We start from the raw sequence: 18,591 nt of genomic DNA, 5'->3' as shown, positions 1-18,591 counted from the left end.
TTGGCGGAACTTGACATACAAATGACATGGATGGGTGGATTGTGATTAACTCTTATACATCAATAAAGCCTCAGGCTTACTTAGTAACCAATTTTAGCGTTGAGTTAAAAAAGAGCTTTATAGATTACCTGTTGGTCATGCACGATTTGAAAGACCTACAGCCATCCTGGAAAAGCAATCAACAAGTAGCACACTGACGCCTAGGTGTTTTTTGTAATGAAACACTAACTCTCGTGCTATGTGCATGCCCTGCAGTCAAGGATTTGAGGAGATTGCTTTTAAAACTAATTTCTATTTAATCGAACATTCGCACTTGCAGACAAGCAGTGATGCGTTGGTTGGCAGGATCCTCCATAATCTTGGCTTGCTGGGGTGTAAAATATTTGGCAGAAGTAGGGAAACCTTTACGGCAAGCCGATTTAGAGGAAACTAAAAAAGCATGAACACAGTTGGCATGGGTTAGTTCAAGTGTGGCAGCACTTCACAAGCCCATGTTACAAGCGGACTAAAAACGTAATCAATCAGGGGTTAACATGAATAATAGGAAATTTTGTAGATTGTTTAAATTTTAATGTAAAACTCTGCACTTTTTATAGGCACATTTTATCTTAACAGGGCCTAGTTAATTCATTTTCTTTTGACAAATTCAGTCGCCTGAGTTCCTTAACAAAATCTGAATAATAGTACTTTCGCAGATTGTTCAAATTCTTAGTTAACATCTTATGCACATCATTAATGTCGTTCGGATTTTTAAAATTGCAAGGCTCGTTGCTATTGAGTGGCATTTAGTTGGATTTTTTTTTACCAACCATGTATGTCTAAATATTTTAAATTGTACATTGTAACGATTTTAAGTAATCATATATGATAAACTATTTATTGATTAGTTACAAAATAAACTACAGCAGGTGTGGTTTACTGCACACACTGTAAAGCATATCGAACTCTCTGTTACATTTTTTTCTATTTACCAGACCCAATCAAACATCCTGTCACGGGGCCATCTCCATGTGAGACTCATTAAGAAAACATGAGGAAGGGGGAGAAAAGACTCACCGGTCAAGTCCCTTTATGTCTCTTCAGCCAGAAGGATATCGACGTTCCAGAAGGGGTTTGTCGGAAGAAGAAACAGGATATTTGGAACATGGCCCTTTAACTGGAGACAGGAATCGGGAGAAGAAGTACGTCAGGATGACGTTCTCGAGAGTTGGCCATTAGAGGAAAGACCTGAGGAGATAGAGGTGGAACCCGGAATCGTCGGAGCAAGCTGGAGAGTAGAGGAACCAAAGAAGGTGAGAAGTCAGAGACAGAGGAAACGTACCATGCTGCACTCACTCTACGCGGAAGTGTTACCATCGAGAGAGCCAGGAGGCCTCTAGGAAGGTGCAGCACCGGGCCACGCTGCAGGAGGAGCGTGGCTTCACAAGGTACAAGAGCGCATTAGGGGGTGGGCGGGGTCAAAGCCTGCTATCTAGCGCTTTTCTCGATATCCCCCAAATACCCCGGACTCCCTGCACTATCAACCCCTTAGGATTGTGTGTGGCTCTGCACCGGTGGTCCCTCACTCCTTTCCCTGATATATTCAGAAAGAGAGCAAATCCTCATGGACACCATTTTCTTTCTTTTGTTTTCTCCTTATACCCCTATTCCTCCAAATCCTTTGTGAGTGCTAAGGAAGGCAATTGACGTGTTGGGCAACTTTCCCCCTTTGCGGTCAGATCAAGAGAACAGAGGATAAGAAGCAGTCGATTTCCAAAGATGAACTAGCAACCATTAGTCTCAAAAATAGAACGTTGATAAGACGAATTATCCCCTCCTATCTAAATTGGACTAAAAATAGTATTGGAGATTCTAAATCAGTAAAGATTCACCTTCATATAACTATCTGTCTACTCCTCTTATTACCCACAAGTACACATCCATTTATGAATCATTTACAAATGCTATCTACTTTTATTTCACTTGAGTATTCCCTCCACCCAATTTTTTAGTTTTTTTTAACCACCAGCACACATGCATTTTCACTGCCTTCTATTTTACTAACTGTGACATTCAACTGCAGGCATGTCCTGTGTGTTACTCCACCTTCCAACAAAATGCTTAGAGTGTGGATTGTGGGCCACAGCTATGTCTAATGGGCTGTTGAGGCTGGAAGAAAGAGGAATATTACCAGGTGCTTGGGCTGGGCTAATTTAGACGTCACTTGGATTGGGCAGAGAGGATTAAAGTTTTATCAGTTGCTGCCTTTGGTTAAAACCATTGTGGATTCACCAGCCCCTGACCTTATAATTGTGCACTGTGGTGGCAAGACCTGGACACATTAACTGGAGTAGGAATGGCAATCCTACTGAAAGATACCTTTGTTGAATAGATGATGCCTTTCCTTATAATGTCTTGGTGTACTCTAACATATGCCAAAGACAGAAATTGAAGTGGTCTAATAAATTATGTCCACTGATTGCCAAGGCTTGGAAAAAGTATAATAAATCTGTTTCTGCTTTTTTCAGACACCATAACTTGGGCTCTAGCTACAAAATCGACCTACGCTTTATCATGCATGGAAGTTAAAGTGATGGAGTTTACACATGTAGCATATTGTCATTTAAATGCAGCATTTTTTCCATTGAAATGACCACATTTGCACAGACATACAGTTTTACTGATAAAACTATATAGCATGCAAATGATAATGTGCGTAATTCCGGAGTCAGAGAATATTTATAATTTATGCATCATCTAGTACAAGTGTTTTGATTTGTTTTCATTCCACTAAAATCGTTGTTTCCATCACACTTGAATTACTTAATTGAAGCTTTCCTAACTGCTGATGTATTCTGAAATATGTCTACCGTTCATCTACAAGTATTTACATTTTATTGAGTGTTACAAAATAATAACATCTTACTGCCTTTCCTGGTATCCCAGTAAGATTGGCACTTAGTTTACTTTGAAAACTCCTCTAACTTTGTAGTCAGAGAAAGAAAAATAAATACCAATCCCCATGTTAAAAGAATTTGCGGTAATTTGTCAGAAGATATAGTCTGTCATTTGATCCCTGTCTTTGAATCACCGCAAATGTTACAAGATAAACACAAAATGTAAATGCATCTTTATTTATTGATCTTCAATGACCGACCAGAAATCAACTGGCAGCCTACAGTTTGAGAAACGCTGATCGTGTTCTCTAGACATACCTAAAATATTTAGGATTTTTCACACTGGTAGCTCTGAGGCCTGTGATCTATTAAAAATAACAAATCTCTCATGTAGAACCGTGGAGCGAAAATGGCACAAAAGAAAAATATGGCAGGCCATGAAATATATAAAGAAATTCCATCACAACTATATGACCGACATCAAACTGGCAAAAAAATTATTTCTTTTGAAACGGTTAAATAAGGCAGAATTTTTTTTTAAGGAACTCTTATCAAATCTTGAAAGAATTTTCAGCTCCTAGCAATCAAGCATCAACTCTCAAGAATTTACTTATTCTCTTTCTAAATTCTTTGAAGATAAAATTTCAGTCATCCATCAGTCTTTCCCATCACAACTTAATAACATCCACTCTGAAGTTGTGCCTAGCATGTCCTCCGACCACCCTCATATTTTCAACAAATTAATCAAATGTGATCTTAAGTCAGTTACAACTGTCATGCAGAAGATAAAATCCGGTTCTCCCATAGACCCTGTACCTCCAAAAATGTTCTCCATTATTGCACTGGTATTATTGGAAAGTTTAACTGGTCTATTTAATAAATCTCTTTCAGAGGCTGATTTTCCTAAAATGTGGAAGGCTGCCAGGGTATGACCGATTCTAAAAAAACACAACTGCAGACCCTAAACTGCTCTTAAACTACAGCTACATCTCTTTACTTCCCTATTTTGGGAAAATATTAGAATCTCTCATAAACCAAATGAGAGCCATGGACTTTTCAACCATTCACAGTCCGATTTTAGGGTGGCACATAGTACAGAGACAGCTCTGTTCGAGGTAACAGAAAACATCAGGCTGGCCTTGAACATTCATCAGTCAGCCATCCTCGTCCTGCTCGACCTGTCCGCCGCCTTTGGCACCATCTCCCATAGCATTTTAGAACATCGGCTCTGGGAGATAGGTGTCAGAGGAAATGCTCTCAATTGGTTCAAGATCTATTTAGCCGACCGAGTAACAACTGTCCAAATTGGTAACAGTATCTCGTGTGAGAGACCGGTTAAGGTGGGAGTACCACAGGGCTCCATTTTGAGTCCGACCCTTTTTAACCTGTATATCACTCCACAGGCCAAGGTGATCAAATCCAATGTATTTGATGTCATATCCTATGCAGACGTCACACAGATCCTGAGTACCATCGGCCCAGACCCTGTTGAAACCAAACAGTGTTTCCAAAAATGTATGTCTCATATTGATAAGTGGATGAGCTCCAATCACCTTCAATTGAACGTTGGTAAGTCAGAGATCATGCTTTTTGGTAAGGCTCAGGAGCATTGGGCACACAACTGGTGGCCAACAAACCTGGGCCCCTGCCAAATCCCAAAGAAATGGTACGCAACCTTGGTTTCTACATAGACAACCAATTGTCCGTGAAGAAACAGATTAATCACATTATTGGTACCTGTTTTGGAGTGATGAGCAGCTTGTGGAAGGTTTTTTAATGGATTCCCACTGAGGCCCGGAAACCATTAGTCCAGGGACTTATAAAAAACCGAATGGACTGAGGAAATGCCCTATTTCTTTCTATTAATGAAAATCTCTTAAACAAACTTCAAATCCTGCAGAACACTGCTGCCAGGTTAGTCCTAGATCTTTCCCATAGATCTTCCTCTTCTCCTTGTTTAAGAGCCCTTCTATAGCTTCCGGTGAGAAAACAAATCCTTTTTAAGATCCTCTGTTTGACACACAAGCATATGTATGGAAACGGGTTGAAATACTGGTCTAAACAACTTTGTTGGTATCAGCTACAAACGGTGCTCAGATCCAGTAATGGATCATTACTTACCCCTCTTAGAATCCGCAATGCCAGAAAAAGAGGCAGGTCTTTCTCTTTTCTTGCGCCGGCATCATGGAACAAAATTCCTCCACACTTGCGCACCTCCCCGATCATAACTGCTATCGTAAGAAGCTGAAGTCATGGCTATTTGATTACGAGCCGTCCGCAAGCGCCATGAGACTGTCAAGTGATGTATGCGCTATACAAATGTCCCTGATTTGATTTGATTTGATTTTCAAGTTTAAAATGTATCTGAGAATGTGAATGCAGGGACTGAGGACTGGTGCCCCTTATAGGCCTTATCCCTGCATTTGTAGTCAATCACAGGGGGTTTCAAATTATGACCTGCCTAATTAATATTAGGTTAGGCAAGCCGGTTTTCATCTCCCTATGAATGGACAATTTGTGATGTAACAGAAGGGTGTTCATACATTATTTTGCCCCTTTCATTAGCTCTATATTTATATAGCGCTCCTATAGTTTGTGTTGTACAAGTCCAATCACAGGCTGTTATTTGCATATTTGCCAGGAGTGGTCCCTAGTACTTTGAAGTGGTGCAGCAGGGGCAGGGTGAAACACAAGAAAAACAACATAACAAGTAAATTAAACTTCACTTACCTGCTCCGAAGGCCGCCGCCTTACTCCCGATCCTTGCGCCCATGGCAGGAACCTGGTGCAAACTGAGCAGGCTCCCAGCTCCCAATCCCAGCGCTGCTCACATGCTGGGAATGCTATTCCTTGGGTCGGCGCTCAGACATAGAGTGGATGCCTGTTTCTCTACCCAGCTGTACAACGCAGCTGGGTGGAGAAAGGCTAGGCGGCCCTCTGGGTCCGGCTAAACCATCATGCACATTTAGCAGTGCCCACCCCTCCCCCCTTCTCCTGGTGATGCAGCTGCTGCATCACTGTGGCTGTCCCCACCCCTCCCTCGGCTGGCAGGACGCAAAATAAAATGATAATAACAAAGTTTTATTATCATGTGTTTTGTCCTTGCCCCAGCTGGATTTCAGCAGGGGGTGGGGCGAAGCTCCTTCACCATAAAGGAGGAGCCGCAACTGATATTGCCAGGTCCAATGGTTATGCAGTAAATGTGGCAAAACTGTGCATAAGTGAATTCCCAACTCTTTAGTTTCCACTACTCTGAGTGTCAGAATGGGTAGGCCAAATTGTACTGTCTGTTGGCGAATCAATGGCTTGTTTTTTTTTTCAGGGCACCAATGTGAAGGCTCTGTTCCTCATCAACCCCCACAACCCACTGGGGGATATTTACTCACTCGCAGAAATGAAGGAGTTCCTGGAATTTGCTAAACGGTAAGGAGTGTGCACGGTCAGCATATCCTGCATGATGTCATAGAGTACAAGGGTGAAGAAAGACTGTCCTGATTTGAAGCATAAAGTAAGGCAATTTGTTTTGAAAACGAAAGCCATAGACTTTATCAAAAGCTACTTAGTACCATTGGAATCTCATCTATGATCCGCTTAACCGTGGCAGCAATTCTGCCGCAGTGCGGTGGCTTCACGCAGTGGGTGCGCCGGGACGGCCAACGGACGTGCGCAGCACTACGGAGGTAGTGCGCACTACGGAGGTAGTGCGTGCGACGGCTGTTGGCCGCCAGAAGCAGCAAAGGGGATTTATTCCAGGTACCATGCTGTTCATTTACAGAGTACAGTAATCGCAAACCATTACATTCATTAAAGTGCCATCCATATGGTACAGAAAAGGGGGTGGTGATGAACAGAGTGTCTGAATTGAGCAGACCACTCTTACCCAGTCCAAAGATCAGGGCTTGATCCATCACCGTTATTTATCTCACTGCCCCACCCTTGCTCATTGCACCATCAGGATTCAAGCAAACCGGGCCGAAGACGGCTGTAATGCCAGAAACCGGTCCCCGGGAGCTTGTTTCCTTCCCAGTGTAAGAATTGGCTTTTGTAGTTTGGTTTGCCCTGTTCCCATCATGCACTGGGACAGGAACAGACTAATTTGCATACAGCCAGGTTCTGAAACTGGGATGGTGCAGTGAGCTAAAAAACGGTGTTGGATCTAGCCCTGATCTCTTGACTGGGTGAGAGCTTTCTGCTTAATTCAGAGACTCTGTCCCTCACCACCCCTTGTTGTAAATATTTTTGTCCACCCCAAGCGTGGAAGGGTATTCTCAGATGTGGGACCCTTGCTCATTGCACCATCAGGATTCAAGCAAACCGGGCCGAAGACGGCTGTAATGCCAGAAACCGGTCCCCGGGAGCTTGTTTCCTTCCCAGTGTAAGAATTGGCTTTTGTAGTTTGGTTTGCCCTGTTCCCATCATGCACTGGGACAGGAACAGACTAATTTGCATACAGCCAGGTTCTGAAACTGGGATGGTGCAGTGAGCTAAAAAACGGTGTTGGATCTAGCCCTGATCTCTTGACTGGGTGAGAGCTTTCTGCTTAATTCAGAGACTCTGTCCCTCACCACCCCTTGTTGTAAATATTTTTGTCCACCCTAAGCGTGGAAGGGTATTCTCAGATGTGAGACCCTTGCTCATTGCACCATCAGGATTCAAGCAAACCGGGCCGAAGACGGCTGTAATGCCAGAAACCGGTCCCCGGGAGCTTGTTTCCTTCCCAGTGTAAGAATTGGCTTTTGTAGTTTGGTTTGCCCTGTTCCCATCATGCACTGGGACAGGAACAGACTAATTTGCATACAGCCAGGTTCTGAAACTGGGATGGTGCAGTGAGCTAAAAAACGGTGTTGGATCTAGCCCTGATCTCTTGACTGGGTGAGAGCTTTCTGCTTAATTCAGAGACTCTGTCCCTCACCACCCCGTGTTGTAAATATTTTTGTCCACCCTAAGCGTGGAAGGGTATTCTCAGATGTGAGACCCTTGCTCATTGCACCATCAGGATTCAAGCAAACCGGGCCGAAGACGTCTGTAATGCCAGAAACCGGTCCCCGGGAGCTTGTTTCCTTCCCAGTGTAAGAATTGGCTTTTGTAGTTTGGTTTGCCCTGTTCCCATCATGCACTGGGACAGGAACAGACTAATTTGTATACAGCCAGGTTCTGAAACTGGGATGGTGCAGTGAGCTAAAAAACGGTGTTGGATCTAGCCCTGATCACTTGACTGGGTGAGAGCTTTCTGCTTAATTCAGAGACTCTGTCCCTCACCACCCCTTGTTGTTAATATTTTTGTCCACCCTAAGCGTGGAAGGGTATTCTCAGATGTGAGATCCTTGCTCATTGCACCATCAGGATTCAAGCAAACCGGGCCGAAGACGGCTGTAATGCCAGAAACCGGTCCCCGGGAGCTTGTTTCCTTCCCAGTGTAAGAATTGGCTTTTGTAATTTGGTTTGCCCTGTTCCCATCAGGCACTGGGACAGGAACAGACTAATTTGCATACAGCCAGGTTCTGAAACTGGGATGGTGCAGTGAGCTAAAAAACGGTGTTGGATCTAGCCCTGATCTCTTGACTGGGTGAGAGCTTTCTGCTTAATTCAGAGACTCTGTCCCTCACCACCCCTTGTTGTAAATATTTTTGTCCACCCTAAGCGTGGAAGGGTATTCTCAGATGTGAGACCCTTGCTCATTGCACCATCAGGATTCAAGCAAACCGGGCCGAAGACGGCTGTAATGCCAGAAACCGGTCCCCGGGAGCTTGTTTCCTTCCCAGTGTAAGAATTGGCTTTTGTAGTTTGGTTTGCCCTGTTCCCATCATGCACTGGGACAGGAACAGACTAATTTGCATACAGCCAGGTTCTGAAACTGGGATGGTGCAGTGAGCTAAAAAACGGTGTTGGATCTAGCCCTGATCTCTTGACTGGGTGAGAGCTTTCTGCTTAATTCAGAGACTCTGTCCCTCACCACCCCTTGTTGTAAATATTTTTTTCCACCCTAAGCGTGGAAGGGTATTCTCAGATGTGAGACCCTTGCTCATTGCACCATCAGGATTCAAGCAAACCGGGCCGAAGACGGCTGTAATGCCAGAAACCGGTCCCCGGGAGCTTGTTTCCTTCCCAGTGTAAGAATTGGCTTTTGTAGTTTGGTTTGCCCTGTTCCCATCATGCACTGGGACAGGAACAGACTAATTTGCATACAGCCAGGTTCTGAAACTGGGACGGTGCAGTGAGCTAAAAAACGGTGTTGGATCTAGCCCTGATCTCTTGACTGGGTGAGAGCTTTCTGCTTAATTCAGAGACTCTGTCCCTCACCACCCCTTGTTGTAAATATCCATATGGTACAGCCAGCAGTAATTAGGACAGGGAGTCCACCATCTATGCATGATACATCTCTTAGTTTCACCAGGTCAAATCCGATATACACATGTATAGAAGAAAGGGCACACATGTAATTAAAAAGAATTGAGTTAGTTGCTTTTCGAAGATCATCAGGTCAGGATATGTTTCTTGTCTAGATGCTGTGTGGCAGATTTTATTTCTTATTTTTTTAAAGAGGCAGTTTACCTAATATGTAGATAGTTACGGATAAGGCCTACATAGAACCTACAGCTGTGCTACAGGGAATGGAGTTCTACTTACCCCAAAGCCGCAAAGTTAGGCGGCAAGGTGGAATGCATGCAATTGCTATACCAATATACTCAAATGACCTAAATGTTTGTGATGCGTGCTGTAATTAACCATGTGGCTGTTTACCACATACGAGCTGACACTCAACCGTTCAATCACTAGTGAAACTAGGAAATACATTTCTAAATCTGTTGACGAAACATGACTTGCTGAGTTGGTGGCAGAACACTTCGGAATGTCTTGAAAGGCTTTTGTTTTTGTTAAACCATTGCTATTAAAAAGCATGTAACACAACCAATGGGAAACACAGCATTCAATCATGATATAAGAAATGCATGGGCTGCATAAAAAATTGATTAGTATGCAGGTCACTGATTAAATTAACTCATACTTTTCCCCACAAGGGACTGGCAGCCCTACAAAAATGCCTGGTGGGGCAGAGTGGTGCAGCAGACTTATTTTATAATTGATAGCGTTAAAAAAGAGGGGATGTCTTGCTTTCTAAAGGTGTGAAAAACATGAGTGTGTCTGAACCCCGCTCTTGATAGGGATAGCGGTTAGCAGTTATTTCCCATGAACAAGGAATTCTCAGTAAGTGCGGATCGTAAGCTTGCGGTGATTAAGTTACCGGAGGATGGGTGAACAGAAACCTCAGTTTCAGAACTGGTCAAAAATATATATCACTGTGTTCCTTGACTGCGGCTTTGGGTCTGATGCAGAGGATGGAACAGGCAGTAGCAAAAGGGTTGGATCTTGTATATTGTAGTGTGTACCAATACAATCCTGGGATTTAACACTTAGGTTAAGAGCAGACCCGTACTGAAAGTGAAGGAGAACATCAAACTAGCATAAATCCAACATACAAAGCGTCTCGACAGCCTATAAGTATAACTAAAAAATGTAACTGTAAATTGATACTTGTATAGCGCACTACTCACCCGCAAGGGTCTCAAGGCGCTTGTACGAATACCGCTGTGGAACCCATCCTGGCTTTCCCTGTGAGACATCCACTCCTGGGCACCCCCAAGGTGAAGCCAGGCATCCTTAGCGTTGTGGGGGCCGTTGTGGAGATTAAGCAAGCTATTGCCCAGAGTTGCAGAGTGGGACTCCATGATTGGAATAGGCACCGAGGCGAGAATTATCAGGTCCGTGGAATTTTGAGCCTAAGACCCGCCGAGGCGGGGAATTGAACCCTGGTCCCGGGCTAGACCTCTTCATCAGGGTCTGCCGCTCTAACCATTGAGCCACACTTCTCCACTAACTAAATTCATATATTTTTATGTTCGATGAGGACATCTAGTATCATGACTCTGGAAGGAAAAAATAACTATGACGTAGTCCTATCTTCTCAGCAGCTGGTCAAATATTCTGATCACTGTCCAGAAAGCAGATCCATATGGCATAAAAAATTCAGGAGCTGATCATTCAATCTGGCATTCAGTAGTTCATACAAGGTCATTTTCATCCTATCTCGGCCCATCGGTCAGTGTAGTTACTGAGTCTGCTCTCACTTTCCTTAAAACGCAGACTTTGGCGGCAGCCATTGCTGTGGCAGTTATCTCCTCACATGAGAGATCATACATGCTGTGTCAGAAGCTGCACTATTATGGTAAGACTCACCACTGGATTGTCTCATATGAACTCAGTCTGGCTCCAAGTCCATGGCAAGATTTGACAGAACCATAAGATGAGTCTCATGTGACTATCTCTGACCTTGCATATCCAGCAGAGATAGTTGGATCTCAGATTTTTCCTAGGGAGCTTGGGCAAGGATCAGGTCCAGCTCTCCAAGATCTTAAAATACCTGAACTTCAGTCTGGCTTCTCTTAAGGCCGGCCATATGTATCAAGGAACCAATTTGCGATTCTGTAATAGCGATTTTTAAGAAATCGCTATTTCAGAATCGCAAAATGGTATGTATCAAGAAAAACGATTTTTTTTAGTGATTACTTAATATTCCTTAATTTGCGAATTCGCAATTTGCAAATTCGCAATTAAGGAATACTTTCCCTTTAATTTCTATGGGCCAGGAGGCCCATAGGAAGGAATGGGAATTTTTTCGCAATTTGCGAATTCGTAATCTGCTAATCGCAAATTGAGAATAATTTCAAGGGTGCAGGGGTGTCCAAAGGACACCCTGTTGCACCCCTGAAATAAGCATAGGTGCACATGTGGTGCACATACATGCCCTAAGGGCATGTTTGTGCATTACATGGCACTTTGAAAAATGCAAAAATGTGCATTTTTAAAGGAATTTGCAACTTGCCACCAACTAGAAGTTGGTGGTAATTTGCGATTCCTTAAGGCCATTTAACAATTTTTTTTGCCTTCTTAAATTGCATTTAAGGAATCACAAAATTTGCTATTCCTTAAATGCAATCGCAAAATAAGGAATCGCAAATTTTGCGATTCCTTATTTTGCATTGGATTTTCCTTCATACATATCATTTTGCGAATTCCCATTCGTAAAGGCCGATATTCTGCGAATTTCGGCCTTTGCGAATGCGAATTACAATGATACATATGGCCCCAAAATCCCTTGTCGCAGTGCAGCACTATTTTACCACTGGTCATATGTGAATATGCACATTGTTGTTGTTCCGCCTCCGTTGAGATGCAGTGTTGGCGCATTTAAGTGCTACTCTTTCACACTGACATTAATTCCTTTTTTCTGGCCTTTGCATGTGAATATGGATGTTATTCCCAACTTTTTCTTCAGCAGTGTGAGAAGTTGGCCTGATATGTGATGTTTCCAATTCTGGAACCACCTTGTATCAGTCCAAACAACTCCTTATGGTGTCTGGTTGTAAGTAAACCTTGTTAGACAAGCTATCCTAGGGGTAGCATGGACTAAGCAGCCTAAAGGCTTAACTTAGGAGGTCGTGTTAAGCGAGCTGTTTTACCACATACAATCCTTTAATATCAAATGAAAGGACACCACACAAGTATATATTATAAAAATATATGTGTTTATTTCTAAAATAATCCCCAGTACTTTTTATGAGCAAAGGGGCACAAGCGTTAAATCAAGAGCACAGTATAACATACAAAGTTGCACAATTATGGATGAGGGCGGGTGGCCACTCAAACCATATACTAAAAAAGTGGTATAAGAGATACCAATCGAACAGTGGTTCAGCCTAGGGCCTAGGGAATGGCTGGGAGCAGTCTGGACTAGCAATGCTGAAGTCGGGAAAAGCCCGAGGGATTCGGGTGCAGCACGTAAAGTACGGCTTGCACCAATGCAAAGTCAATGGTGCGTAAAAGTTACACAAAGTTAGTTTAAAGATACTTCCGCTGAACCTAGAGGAACAAAACTTAAGACACAGACCCTAGAGGTGTGTACCAGTGTGGTAACACTGGCGTTGCAATGTTACCTCACCCACAGGAAGCAGGGGCATAGGGTCGAAGTGGCGTCGGGTTTTGACTCGCAGGCTCTTGGTGCTTGAAGCTGAAGATGCTGCAGGCGATGTGAAGGAGAATTATGTGGTAAATATAAATTACCTATACTTAATTTATGCGGTAAAGTTCAATAAGAATAACTCAGAAAAAAATAAGAGGCAGAGTCCGTGGCATCTGAGGTTTTAAAAGGGGTTTTATTCCTTAAAAAGGAATTGGTTTGAACCAGGCAAATCGCATTCCATCACCACGAAGGTTCAGGAAGGGATAGACAATACTTTATTGACAGAATATCATATATATAGTCAATGTATTACAGTGGTGATGAATGCAGAAGGCGTAGCAGCTGAGAGGAGAGATAAGAAAACATATACGTAATGAAAAAAGGCGGAACAGAAGGTGTGTACAAGGGTGTGTACTAGAAACGTCACATAAAGGTGTCACAAGTGGGTGGATCCATAAGAGAATCCTGCAGTGTCAGCAGAAATACATGGCAGAGATGCGCGCGCAGCAGCAGGACGTGCAATTGACGTGGAACTGGAGGGTGAAGGGGACTTGACATTTAGCCTTACATGAGGAGACAGAAGTCTGGGGTGTCAGAACAACCTAATCCCAAATCATATCTAATATCGGGTGTTTGGAGAACTGTTTTATCTGGAGGGAAAGATTCAAAAACGTTTGCGCTAACGCGTCATCACTATATTTATCAGGACTGTCAGCCCATTGTACGGCTGACCTGGCTAATTCTTGTTCATCCATGGAATCGAATACATGGTACCCCATTCGTTCCTGAAGTATTTTGTCGGTAGCCTGAAATAGGTGTTCAGGGGTCTTTGGATTTGCCATGGCTGCTTGAAAAACTCTTACTTTCTGGACGTACTGGACGCATACTATTATTAAAGTATCTTCCCTTACCTACATATGCTATAATTTCTCTAGCTGGTAACTGCACTGTTCCTGTTGCTGTTTCTGGTTGTTCCTCCTCCGAGGAATCATTCTTGTCTGTATCTATTTCCCTTTCAGGCTGTCTTCTTTTGTGTATTTGTTCTACTGCTTTTCGGATCCGTCGATACATATTTTCTATACAACTTTGTTTATCATGTTTTCCGTCTGCTATATTCTGGCCCCATTTGTTAAGTGCTTTCATTTCTTCCGGGTCTACACCGGGCCTATCTCGGTCTCTTATCAAGCAGTTTATGAAGAAACGTAATATCATTTTTTGAGTGTCAACTTTCTGATGTGCCATGGCCTCGCCAATACTTTCCGGGCCTTGCCCCGTTTGGACAAAAAGATATATTCTGTCTAGATGCTCAATCATGCCTGGTAGTAACATTAAATAGTTTGCAACTCGTCGCAGACGTACTGATGACAGCATCATTCTGTCGTCTTTACCGGGTACTGGATCATATCTACAGTCTGTAAGAAGCTCTTTAAATATGTCGTAACTCACTGTTTGAGGTGTACGTTGTTGTGCTAAATCCCTATAAGTCGTTCGATGTGTTGGTGGCGGTGTCTGGAAACCTCCTGCCGCACCTCCTGAGGTGCCAGGTAAGAAAGGATTTAGTGGATTCATGCCAGGAAGAATAGGTGCAGGAAGGACTGGGGCTGGTGGAACGGGCGCAGGATGTGGACCGGGAGGAGGAGTTTGTTGTTGCGGAAGTGGGTGCAGATTATCTCGGGGTGGGGTGCCGTCAGCAGGTGGTGTGTGTGGCGGCGGAATATTAACATATTCGGGGGCTACATCGTCTAAATAGGAAGAAAGGAATATGTCCTTTGCGGTCTTGTGGTGTAATTTAGTCGGGAGTAATGGAGGTGGCAGGTCTTTCGGTACTTCCTGGGTGGCTTTAGGTAAACCCTCGGTCAGAAGAGGATACATACCATTCATAAGAGTATTTCGTTGTCTGTCTACTTGTTCTGCTTTAACTCGTATACCTTCCTCCACTAATACGTTTTCACGGGCTTGGTCTGAATCCTCTCTACTTTTCTCTGCTTTTCTGAGTGCTTTCTCTGTGCGTCTATGCGATTCTTTACGCCATAATTTAATGGCATCCTTCTGTGACTGTCTGGCTTTCTTTTTCCATAATGCTTCTTCTACTCTCATGATGCAGTCGGCATCCCATGTCCCCGTAGCGGGCCATTTCTGGTTCTCTTCTAAATCTTTGGTATAGTCCACCCATAAGTCAAGATATAATACGGCATCTAGGCCGTGCTTATGGTACATAAAATATCCGGGAGTGTCCCTGGGTGGGATGGGAACAGCTTCCTCGAGTATCCCTTTTCTAGTTTTTATTTGTCTTAGTTTGGAGAATAAAGGCATCTTGAACCCTGCTACTTGATACCTTGATACTTACTCGAACTTGAACATAGTAAATACAATAATCACAGAAATGAAGCTCGAACAATCACTCATACCACGACATTTAAAATACACTGAAACATTTTTAAAAATGAACAATAATGATTAGATGGAAACTAGCTAACTGCATACTGGATATACTGCTAAACAGTACAGATACACCGCTAAAAAACAGTGCAGACCGGATATACTGCTAAACAGTACAGATACACCGCTAAAACAGTGCATACCGGGTCTGTGTACCCAAACCCGTCTTGACCGGCACAAATTAATGCGCTCGTCTAGATGCGTCCCCAGCAACGGTACTCACCGGGAAGCACGGAACGGAAGGCCTCGGAAACTTGATACTGGACTGGACTTGACTCGTGGCGTAGGTACTTCGGGACTTCGGAACCTGGTGGGCCTCTGAATACCTCGGACCTTGCTCTCTCAGCTAGGCTCTGGTCGGGATCCTCCGCACTCCTCACCGCCTCGTCTGGGTGTCGATCGCAGCCTCAGTCACCTCCGTTGGCCTGAGGGAGATACAGGAAATCCTGCGGGTACGCGTAGTTGTCCGTCCGGCTGTGGCAGGGGACCGGGCCTGCAACGCACCGCCGGCGCGTAAGGTGGGGGAGGGGTCCCTATTCGGGCGCCAATTATGTGGTAAATATAAATTACCTATACTTAATTTATGCGGTAAAGTTCAATAAGAATAACTCAGAAAAAATAAGAGGCAGAATCCGTGGCATCTGAGGTTTCAAAAGGGGTTTTATTCCTTAAAAAGGAATTGGTTTGAACCAGGCAAATCGCATTCCATCACCACGAAGGTTCAGGAAGGGATAGACAATACTTTATTGACAGAATATCATATATATAGTCAATGTATTACAGTGGTGATGAATGCAGAAGGCGTAGCAGCTGAGAGGAGAGATAAGAAAACATATACGTAATGAAAAAAGGCGGAACAGAAGGTGTGTACAAGGGTGTGTACTAGAAACGTCACATAAAGGTGTCACAAGTGGGTGGATCCATAAGAGAATCCTGCAGTGTCAGCAGAAATACATGGCAGAGATGCGCGCGCAGCAGCATGACGTGCAATTGACGTGGAACTGGAGGGTGAAGGGGACTTGACATTTAGCCTTACATGAGGAGACAGAAGTCTGCGGTGTCAGAACAACCTAATCCCAAATCATATCTAATATCGGGTGTTTGGAGAACTGTTTTATCTGGAGGGAAAGGTCTCTTGGGCAGAGGCTATACTGACTGTTAGTGCGTGTATATGCGTCTACGTGTCTACATTGAGTGTGGGGCCATGGGCCTACCATGATAACAGGAGCAATGAATTACTTGCATGGAGACAGAAAGGCCGGGCCCTTTACTCTGCAGCTGGGAAGGATGTTTACCTAAACTACTAGACAGGAATGTATTTGAGGAGTGGAGCAGATAACTTGAAGGCAAAATACAGTCTTGGCAGGCAAGCAGGCCGAGCCTGACACCGCTAGCCGTGCAGGGAGTAAGACAAAGGTCAGGAATACAGATGCAGGTCCAGGCTGCAGCATCCAGAGACAGAAGGCAGGAAAAGACCTCGATGACAGAAATCAGGGCCTAACTCGCCTGAGCCAGGGAAAACGCGAAAAGTGCACCATGTAAAGACGTTGGCAAGGCACACTTAGGAACGGAATATCTGACCCATTCATGGTGGATCTGGAAGAGGACATGTTAACGTTGGATGCGAATGTATTTGCATCTTCATAACTAAAAGTGGAGGGAACATACATGTACTTGAAGCACGTACATGGAGCCGTTGGGGTCTACGATAGGGGACATAATTGACCATAAAACTTCATATTTCCTCAAGTGTCCGGTGGATCCAAGGGTGGATCTGAAGTGGTGAAGACCTGAAAGCAGAGGGGACAATGTTCAAAGTCACTGACCAGTGACCACCGTGGAACCAGATTGGAACCAGGCAAAGTCGGGTGCAAACAGGTGATGAGGTGTTGCTTCTTTCTGCAGCCACGTGGACACGAAGAGGTCAAGTACGTCCAGGAGTCGATCACAAGCTGTCCCACAAAGGCTCTAGCTGATCGCGGTGTCAGCAACTTGATTGAATCAAACAGGCCTTGGCTAACGCAAGCCACGCAGAAAGTGAAAAAGGCTTATTACTTGGACCAGCAAGGTCAGAGCGGGTGCTCCTTTCTACAGAAGCTAGGGCAAGTCTGGAGCAACCAGACCCGCAGTGTAAATTGTAGGTTTAGCCACCAAGATGGCCGCTGACCACGTGGCAAGTGGCCAGGATGGAGCGTCGAGTGGCACAAAGCAAAAGGGCCCCACGCAGATCGTGGAGATGCTGGAGGGCTGATCTTTGGTGCAAATGCTGCTCGGTTGTGGGGCTTCTCGAACCCCAAAGCACAGAGTCGAGGGTGCCTCGGATGCTGCGCAGTCAGCGTCTCAGTGGTCTTCCAAGACCGGAGTCCCACGTCTCTCGGTGCCTCCAGGGGTCCCTTCTTTGCAGGGACTGTTGGATCGGGCTGTGAAAAGTTGGGGAGTCTGGGTCTTGTCAGGCTCTGCACTCGGGTTCCGGCGGGAGGTGGCGGCAAAGCAGACGTCGAGGTGCTGGGTGGTGCCTGTGTTCACAGGGTGGCCCCTCCAAGGCCACAAGGGAGATGCTCTTCAGTCTTCTATTCATCAGAAAGTCGAAGTCTAGTGGTCTTCTTAGTTTAAAGTTGATTTCAGGATGATCTGCTGTGCTAGGGCACTGCTCCCACTCTTATTCCAATCTGAGGGGTGGATCTCCTGCTAGGTCCCTCCCTAGGGGTGGGACCAGGAAGGGGGGCGGTTACACCCCCTTTCCTTTGTCAAGGTTGCCCTGGAGCTGGGGCTGGTGTGCCCCAGATCCGGTTTGACCGGATTATGCAAGGGGAAGCCTTGTGCTCCCCAGGCACTGTCTGGTTTCTTTCAAACCTCCCTGCTACAATCCACTATCTCCTGTCTGGGGTGGTGTGACACCTCCCTGTGACAGGAAAGCCTTTGTCCAGGCCTCCTCTGCTGAGTTTCGGTCAGCAGCAGGAGGTCAGACAGGTGTCTGTGGCAGAAGCATCCATTTTGTGGATCTGAGGCTCTTTTAAAAATCAACCGCGTTTTAGCAAAGTAACACGTCGTCTCCCTCTAGAGGGGTGGAATGCTACCCCTGGCGAGGGGGTAGTATTCCAATTCGTATGACACCTTACACAACATGTTTTGATAAAGCCAAACCAAAGTTGCTATATAACCGCGAGGATTATAATGCACTTAATAGTACATGGTATGGCATTATCCCGGAACAGCTTAGGGAGTTGTTTCTGACAGCTGCAGACAGGCTCAGCTCAT

General features: G+C 44.6%; 1 protein-coding gene across 1 annotated transcript in view; it reads left to right on the top strand.

Moving 5' to 3' along the window:
• The window catches only part of LOC147729309 (1-aminocyclopropane-1-carboxylate synthase-like protein 1), a 302,308-nt gene that overhangs the window by 212,160 nt on the left and 71,557 nt on the right, over window positions 1–18,591 (top strand). Inside the window, exon 8 of the mRNA XM_086959912.1 lies at window positions 6,199–6,299. Within this exon, the coding sequence (XP_086816038.1) occupies window positions 6,199–6,299 (101 nt within the window). The remainder of the gene's footprint in view (window positions 1–6,198; window positions 6,300–18,591) is intronic.

This window comes from Lissotriton vulgaris, chromosome 2_2 (genome assembly GCF_964263255.1).
Source record: "Lissotriton vulgaris chromosome 2_2, aLisVul1.2, whole genome shotgun sequence".
Lineage (NCBI taxonomy): Eukaryota > Metazoa > Chordata > Amphibia > Caudata > Salamandridae > Lissotriton > Lissotriton vulgaris.
This window is presented reverse-complemented; position numbering and strand designations above follow the sequence as displayed.